The sequence below is a fragment of the Macaca nemestrina genome, chromosome X (genome assembly GCF_043159975.1).
Source record: "Macaca nemestrina isolate mMacNem1 chromosome X, mMacNem.hap1, whole genome shotgun sequence".
Classification (NCBI taxonomy): Eukaryota; Metazoa; Chordata; class Mammalia; order Primates; family Cercopithecidae; genus Macaca; species Macaca nemestrina.
This window is the reverse complement of record NC_092145.1, coordinates 80414055-80423605: the sequence shown is the minus strand read 5'-3', so window position 1 is coordinate 80423605 and position 9551 is coordinate 80414055. Positions and strand designations below refer to the sequence as shown.

Below are 9551 nucleotides of genomic sequence, written 5' to 3'. Positions count from 1 at the left end.
AAAGTTGTGAGGTAATAAATTTATGTTGTTTGCAGCCTCTAAAGTTTTGGTAGTTTTATGCAGCAATAGAAAATAATACAATAACTGATACGCACTCTCCAAAACTTTCAAGGTCTTGAAAGACAAGGAAAGATTGAAGGCCTGTCGCAGATTAAAAGAGAACAGAGAGAAGTGACAACTAAAGGCAATGTGAGATCCTGAGTTACACATTGGGACAGAAAAATAAAGTAGTTCTATAACTGGTGAAATGTAAATAAAGTGTGTAGTTTAATTTAACATATTGTACCATGTTAATTTCCAATTTTTTGTAATTACAGTATGGTTATGTAAGTTATTAACATTAGGGAAAAAAGGGTGAGGGGAAATGAAAATTTTTATCTCCTTTTTAAAATTTCTCTGGACTATAACATTATTTTAGTAATAAAGAGTTTAAAAATAAAACCTGGATGGTGGGAAGCCAAGGAGGGTGGATCATCTGAGGTCAGGAGTTCAAGACTAGCCTGGCCAACATAGTGAAACCCCGTCTCTACTAAAAATACAAAAATTAGCTCAGTGTGGTGGCGGTCACCTATAATCCCAGCTACTAGAGAGGCTGAGGCAGGCAAATGGCTTGCACCCGAGAAACAGAGATTGCAGTGAGCCCGGATCACACCACTGCACTCCAGCCTGGGCAACAGAGCAAGACTCCATCTCAAAAAAAAACAAAAAAAAGGAAAACCTAAATGGATGATCTGGAGGCTGAGGGCAGTGGCCTCAATAAAAAGACATAGTTTCCTGGTCCAGTTTCTCGACCTAAACCAACGTTCAGAGCCACTGTAAACTGAAATGGGACTGGGTCCCCAGGAGGAAAGATTTGTAACATCATGGCAAGTATACATGGTAATGATTTTTTCAGTCCTTCTCCAAAGGGTCCTACATCCATTTACTTGAGTAATTGTGCACTCAGGAAAGAAGAATACTCAAACATGTCAAGGACTTTTAGTCACAGTGTCTGTGTTAATATTGATACTCAGATACCCAATTGGCATCCTAGCTTTCCTATCTGGTATGATTGCCCCTTCTCCTAAGAGCAGTGAAGAGGAAGAGCAAGAGGATGAAGAAGTTCTTCAGGGAGAACAAGGAGATTTTAATGATGATGATACCGAACCAGAAAATCTGGGTCACAGGCCTCTCCTCATGGATTCTGAAGATGAGGAAGAAGAGGAGAAACGTAGCTCTGATTCTGATTATGAGCAGGCTAAAGCGAAGTACAGTGACATGAGCCCTGTCTACAGAGACAAATCTGGCAGTGGACCAACCCAAGATCTTAATACAATACTCCTCACCTCAGCCCAGTTATCCTCTGATGTTGGAGTGCAGACTCCTAAACAGGAGTTCGATATATTTGGCGCCATCCCCTTCTTTGCAGTGTGTGCTCAACAGCCCCAGCAAGAAAGAATGAAAAGAACCTCCCTCAACACAGGTTTCCTGCTGCGGGACTCCAGCAGGAGGAATTCGATGTATTCACAAAGGCGCCTTTTAGCAAGAAGGTGAAAGTACAAGAATGCCATGCGGTGGGGCCTGAGACACATCCCAAAAGCATAGATGTATTTGGCTCCTCCCCATTTCAGCCCTTCCTCACATCAACAAGTAAAAGTGAAAGCAACGAGGACCTTTTTGGGCTTGTGCCCTTTGAGGAAATAACGGGGAGCCAGCAGCAAAAAGTCAAACAGCGCAGCTTACAGAAACTGTCCTCTCGCCAAAGGCGCACAAAGCAGGATATGTCCAAAAGTAATGGGAAGGGGCATTATGGCACGCCAACTAGTACAAAGACTTTGAAGCCTACCTACCGCACTCCAGAGAGGGCTCGCAGGCACAAAAAAGTGGGTCGCCGAGACTCTCAAAGCAGCAATGAATTTTTAACCATCTCAGACTCCAAGGAGAACACTGGTGTTGCAGAGACTGATGGGAAAGATAGGGGGAATGTCTTATAACTCGAGGAGAGCCTGTTGGACCCCTTCGGTGCCAAGCCCTTCCATCCTCCAGACCTGTCATGGCACCCTCCACATCAGGGCCTGAGTGACATCCGTGCTGATCACAATACTGTCCTGCCAGGGCGGCCAAGACAAAATTCACTACATGGGTCATTCCATAGTGCAGATGTATTGAAAATGGATGATTTTGGTGCCATGCCCTTTACAGAACTTGTGGTGCAAAGCATCACTCCACATCAGTCCCAACAGTCCTAACCAATCGAATTATACCCACTTGGTGCTGCCCCATTTCCTTCTAAACAGTAGATACTTCCGATGGATTATTATTATTATTATTATTATTATTTTTTTGAGACGGAGTCTCGCTCTGTCGCCCAGGCTGGAGTGCAGTGGCGCGATCTCGGCTCACTGCAAGCTCCGCCTCCCGGGTTCACGCCATTCTCCTGCCTCAGCCTCCCGAGTAGCTGGGACTACAGGCGCCCACAACCGCGCCCAGCTAATTTTTTTTGTATTTTTAGTAGAGACGGGGTTTCACCGTGGTCTCGATCTCCTGACCTTGTGATCCGCCCGCCTCGGCCTCCCAAAGTGCTGGGATTACAGGCGTGAGCCACCGCGCCCGGCCTCCGATGGATTATTGGCATTAACTCCTGTTTCAAAAAAGTATGAATAGTTTTATGAATTTGAAAAAAAAATTAATAGCTGTTTACATCATTCGTTCTTAAAGATCAATCAGAATAGGTGATTTTTAAATAAGCCAAATAGAAAAATGAAGTATCTCTACAGGGTAGTAACTTGATGTCTCTTCCAAGCAGGAGAAAAGGAAGCTAAATTGCCAGCTCTAAGGGTTTCTGCTACTGACATCACAACACAGAAATGCAAGTGTGGTACTTCCAGTGAAAGCACATGGCACTTTTCCAGGTGTGTAACCACTGAGAAGGGACAGTAAAACTGTTATTTTTAAAGTCAGAATGTCATTTTCATGCGCATATCCCTAAAATTAGGGTTATTTGTACATACACTAGTTACGTTTGTGAATTTTTTAAGGTCTCTTCTAATTTCCATAGAAGCCTAGAACAAAATATAAAGAGAAATATCTGACATTTGAAAACAAATAAGCAGAAAAAATGATATAGAAGAAAAAATTCACTACTTTAGAAACACTTTTTATTGTTTATGAATGGCTTCTTGACCCAAAGTTTTATTAACATTGCCCTAATAAAGCAGATTACTGGAAAAAATTGGGAGTGAGGACAAGGGTTATATAAACATTTTATTTTAGGAAGAAAATATGTAGCAGAAACTGAATTTTCAAGACATTTACAGTGTGAAATCATGTTGCATTTAATAATGTACTTTATTAGCAACTTCACCAAATATGTCCAAGTTATAAGCAACAATTATTTTTATTAGGTTTGGGGGGTGGAGTCGTTTTAATAAAGTGCACAGAACAGTGACACCCACAAAGCCTTATAGGCAGGATTTGTGCATCTTGCTGCAAGTAACTCTGCACTAATACATTAGATCCTAAAATGCATGTAAGGTGGACTAGCATCTTAACTCTGCTAGTTGATCGTGTCTTCACTGAAAAGAACCCAGCGGCCAAATTAGCCTTCTTTTTAACACCACAAATGCTAATTAGAAACTTGAGATTTTATAGAAATTATTTAATGATAGAGGCTACATATGTGAATTAATGTGAATATAGTATCTGTGCTTCCTGTGTCTATAAATATTTTGAGTTATAATTAACTGTCCTGTACTATCAGATTAACATTTGGAAGTTTCTAAAACAGTTAATGCTATTTACAAAAAGAAGTGGAAACTCATCAACTGGCACTCTCTTTGATTTTTGTATTTTAAATTAACTCTTCTTTGAACCCAATTAAAGTATATTTTATGAGTCATTTTATTAGGCATCTCTTAATTATAGTGCCTCAGTGGGATAAGATATTTGCCTATTTTCACAGTTCTGAGCTTGGAAAGAAGCAAAGTATATGTAACTAAACCACTTATTTGTCTTTTTATTGCTTTTTTCCCTGTTTTATATGCTAAATCAAATACAAATTTGTGGATAGGGAAGCAATATGTGAATCACTATGTAGCAGAGGCAGACCAAGCATTACATTATTAGAGTTGTACTTTTAGAGCTGGACTGCACCAATTACTTGTTCTCATGCCAAAGGCAAATGTATTTGCAACTTTTTTTTTCTGATTCTCAGGTTGATTAATACTGGTAATGCAAATGCTCAAGTAGATGTTTAAAAACTTTACAAAATAGATTCAAGTGATACTTTCTTTTAAAAGTGAAGACTTGATGATTACACATAGTAAATTCACGAACTACAGTAGGTTTGTATCAAACAGAATAACTTTTCATACGAAAATCTGTTGAGGTGTGCACAATATACTTCTTATTTTAGTCCTCGGTCTTTGCTAGACCTCATGAGTTTCATCATTTAGAAAAGGGGTAGGGGATGAACTAATGTGGTCTCCTTCAGATGTAAACATGAAATACCTAGCGTTTTACTCGCTTCTCAATACACTGAATAATTTTAAATGATTCAGACACTGATGTAGACCCTTTGGCTTATAATGTTGGATAAATTCTGAGGAAACAACTCTGACAGCTTAAATTATTTACATTCTTATGTTATAACACAGCGCAGTAACTTTCTTCTTTCAAGATTGTAGCTCAGAGAAAAGATACAGGATTCCATTTGGGGTTCAAAGGGATAGAAATGGAGCGATTCCTTTGTGTTGAAGTAGAGGCATTTTCCTAAAAAGTATATATTTACACTTTGCATTTTCATTCATCATTCCCCAGAATCATGGTCAAGGTGTAGGTCACTCCACACAGCTGATGCTCAGGTCATTGTATTATGAGAATTATGAGAATAAAGCTCCCAAGGTATGTGAAAGTGCTTAACACAATACCTGGCATACAGCACTCAATAGAAGTTTGGCTCTATTATGGGATGTTCCAATTCTGGTTTAAGAATGTAAGAAAGGTTATATATATACCACTAAGCAAATATATATATGGGGTTTTTTTCCTAATATTATTTGGGTGTCCCCTGTGCTTCTCTAGGATGTAGTTATAACTCTCAATGAAAACGCATGGACTCAGGGAGGGAACATTATACACTGGCGCCTGTCGGAAGGTGGGGGGCAATGGGAGGGACAGCATTAGGACAAACACCTAATGTAGATGACGGGTTGATGGGTGCAGCAAACCACCATGGCACATGTATATCTATGTAACAAACCTGCACGTTCTGCACATGTATCCCAGAACTTAAACTATAACAATAAAAAAATAAAAATAAACAAAACAAACAAACAAACAAAATGTCTGCTGGGTTTGATAAGAATTGAATGTGCAGATGAGTTTAAGGGGTATTGCCATTTTAACAGTATAAAGTCTTTATGGAATGTCATTCTATTTAAGACTTCTTTTTTTTTTTTTTTTTTTTTTTTTTTGAGACGGAGTCTCGCTCTGTCACCCAGGCTGGAGTGCAGTGGCCAGATCTCAGCTCACTGCAAGCTCCGCCTCCCGGGTTTACGCCATTCTCCTGCCTCAGCCTCCCGAGTAGCTGGGACTACAGGCGCCCGCCAACTCAACCGGCTAGTTTTTTTGTATTTTTTTAGTAGAGACAGGGTTTCACCGTATTAGCCAGGATAGTCTCGATCTCCTGACCTCGTGATCCGCCCGTCTCGGCCTCCCAAAGTGCTGGGATTACAGGCTTGAGCCACCGCGCCCGGCCAAGACTTCTTTAATGCTTTAACAATGTTTGTTGTTTTCAGAGTATATGTTTTGCACTTGTTTTGTTACATTTATTCCTAAGGATTTTGTTCTTTTTCAGGATATTGTAAATTAAATCATTCTTTTCATTTCATTTTTGTTTTGCTCATTGCTGCTGTAGAGAAATACAACTGATTTTGTATATTGATCTGGTCTCCTTCCACTGTGTTGAAATTGTTTATTATTTCTAATAGTTTGTAGTAGATTACTTAGGATATTCATGCATACATTTATGTCATCTACAAATACAGATTGTCTTACTTCCTTTCAAATCGGGTTGATTTTTATTTCTTTTTCTTATCTAATTGCCCTGACTGGAATCTTCAGTACAATGTGGAATAAAAGTGGTGAAGGCAAACATACGTGTCTTGTTCTGGATCTTAGAGAGAAAGCTTTTATCATTAATTTTGTTATGTTATATTATATTATCATAATTATGTTAGCTGTGGGTTTTCCATAGATGCCCTTTATCAGCTTTGAGGAAGCTTCCTTCTGTTCCTAGTTTCTTGAGTGTTTTTTATCATGAAAGAGTGCTAGATTTTGTCAGTTTTTACTTCTATTGAGATGATAATTTGATTTTTGTTCTCATTCTTTTGACATGGTGTATTACATTAACTGATTTTCAAATGTAAAACCTTGCATTCCTAGGATAAATCTTACTAGGTCATGCTGTACAATTCTTTTTATATGTTGTTGAATTTGGTTTGTTAATACTTTGCTGAGGATTTTTGTGTCTATACTCATAAGCAATATCGGTATGTAGTTTTCTTTCCTTGCGATATTGTCTGGTTTTGGTATCTCGACAGTAATGCACTCACAGGATCTGTAGGGAAGTGTGCCCTCTTCTTCTAATTTTTGGAAGAGTTTTAGAAATTTGGTATAAATTATTAAGTATTGGATAGAATTAACCAGTGAAGTCTAGTTTCTGGCCTTTTCTTTCTATGAAATTGAACGATTGCTTATTTACATCTCCTTACTCTCTATAGGTCCATTCAGATTTTACATTTTTTCTTGAGTTAGTTTCAGTAGTTTGCGTCTTTCTATGAACTTACCCATTTCACATGTTATCTATTTTGTTGTCATATAATTGTAGATAGTATTTCCTTACACTTCTCTTGTTTTTGTAATGTTGGTATTAATGGCAACTCTTTCATTTTATTTTAGTAAATTGAGTATTCTCCTTTTTTCTTGATTTGTGTAGCTCAAGTTTCATCAATTTTGTTAATCTTTTAAAAGAACCAAGTTTTTGATTACCTCATTTTCTTTGTTGTTTTTCTCTTTTACGTAATATTAATTTCTGACCTAATCTTCATGATTCCATTCTTCTGCTTAATTTGTGCTTCTTATTATTGAATTACAAATAAAAATTACATGTATATTATGGTGTACAACATGATTTCTTAAAGTATGTATACAGTATATATTAATGATATATACAAAATATATCATTAAGGCATTGTTGTAAGTATAGTCACCGTGTCAGACAATATTCTTGAACTTATTCCTCTTGTCTAACTAAAATTTTCTATCCTTTAACCAATATCTCCTCTACCTCCCACTTCCTCAACAGGGCTCCTGTCTACACTCTGCTTTTGTGAATCTATCATTTTTAGATTCCACATATAAGTAAGATCATGGAGTTTTTGTCTTTCTGTGCTTGGCTTATTTCACATAACACATTATCCTCTAGGTTCATCCATGTTGTCCCAGATGACAGGACATCTTTTTGAAGACTAAAGAGTAATCCATTGTGTATATATAGCACAGTTTCTTTATCCATTCATTTGTCAATGGACATTTAGGTTGAATCCATATTTTAGCTGTTGTGAATAATGTAAATAATATGGGAGTGCAGATATCTCTTGAAATACTGATAACATTTTCTTTGGATATTTACCTAGAAGTCAAATTGCTGGACCATATGATAATTTTTTTGAGGAACCTCTGTATTGTTTTTGATAATAGTGGTACTGATTTACTTTCCCACCAACAGTGTACAATGGTTCCCTTTTCTTTTCATTCTGCCCAACACTGACCATCTCTCCCCTTTTTGATACTAGCTCACTCTACAGGTGTGATGTGGTATTGTGGTTTTTAATTTGCATTTCCTTGATGATTAGTAATGTTGAGCATTTTTTTTTCATATATCTAATGGCCATCTGTATGTCTTCTTTTGAAAATAACCAGGTAGGTCTTTTTTGTCCATTGTTTAATTGGGTTATTTGTTTTCTTGCTATTGAGTTTTTTGAGTTCCTTATATATTTTGTATATTAACTTTTTGTCAGATGTGTGGATTACAAATATTTTATCCCATTTTATGGGTTGTCTCTTCACTTTGATTGTTTCCTTTGCTGTGCATAAGCTTTTTAATTTGTTGTAATAGCATTTGTCCATTTTTAATTTTGTTACCTGTGCTTTTGGAGTTATAGCCAAGAAATCATTGCCCACACCAGTGACAAAGAACTTTTCCCCTATGTTTTCTTCTGGTAATTTTACAGTTTCAGGTTTTACACTTAAGTCTTTTATCCATTTTGAGTTGATATTTTGTATATAGTGTGAAATAAGGATCTGATTTTATTCTTCTTTATTCTTCTGTGTATGTATATCCGGTTGTCCCAACACCATTTATCAAAGAGACTGTCCTTTCCCCATTGTGTGTTCTTGGCACCTTTGTCAAACATCAGTTGACTGTAAATGTGTGGATTTATTTCTGGGCTCTCTGTTCTGTTCCATTAGTCTATTTGTCTGTTTTAATGCTAATATCAAGTTGTTTTGACTACTATAACTTTATAGATTTTAAAATCAGGAAATGTGATACCTCCAGCTTTATTCTTTTTGCTCAAGATTACTTTGGTTATTCAGCATCTTCCATAGTTCCATACAAATTGTCGGGTTGTTCTATTTCTGTGAAAAATGTCATTGAAGTTTCGATATGGATGGCATAAAATCTGTAGATTGCTTTGATTAGTATGGGCATTTTAACAATATTAATTCTTCCAACTGATAAACACAAGATACATTTCTAGTTATTTGCATTTTCTTTAGTTTCTTTCATCAATGTTTTATACTTTTTACTGTACAGATCTCTCACCTTCATGGTTAAATTTATTCCTAAGAGTTTTAGTTTTATAGCTATTGTAAACTATATTGTTTTGTTGATTTCTTTTTCAGAAATTTGTTGTTAGTGTGTAGAAACACTTCAGATTTTGTATCTTGATTTTGTATCCTGTAAATTTTCAGAAGATGTTTATTAGGTCCAATTGTTCTTTCGTGGAGCCTTTATGGTTTTCTAAATAAGATCTTGCTATCAGCAAACAGAAATAATTTCACTTGTTCCTTTCTGAAATAGAAGCCTTTTATTTCATCTTCACTAACTGCTCTTGTTAGGAATTCCAATATTGAATAGAGGTGATAAGAGTGGGCATCTTTGTCTAGTTCCTGATCACAGAGAAAAAGATTTTAGCTTTTTCCCATTGAGTATGATGTCAGCTGTGGGCTGATATATACAAATGGCTTTTATTCTGTTGACATACATTCCTTCTACACATAATTTGTTGAGGCTTTTTATTATAAAAGTATGTTTTGTCAAGTGTTTCTGCACCTATTAAGATGATCAATTGGCTTTTGACTTTTATCCTACTAATGTGATATACCATATTTATTAATCTGCATATGTTGAACCATTCTTTCCTCCCTGGGATAAATACCATTTGGTCACCGTGAATAATCCATTAATGCGTTGTTGAATTGAGTTTGCTAGCATTTTGTTCAGGATT

General features: G+C 36.6%; 1 protein-coding gene across 1 annotated transcript; it reads left to right on the top strand.

Annotated features, from left to right (window-relative positions):
* Positions 1 to 990: 990 nt before the first annotated feature.
* Positions 991 to 2279, top strand: LOC105496965 (putative BMP-2-inducible kinase-like protein). The gene is given in 2 exon segments (XM_024797633.2): positions 991 to 1429; positions 1432 to 2279. Coding segments are annotated over 2 exon segments (1230 nt in total). The 5' UTR covers positions 991 to 1047.
* The last annotated feature ends 7272 nt before the right edge of the window (positions 2280 to 9551 follow it).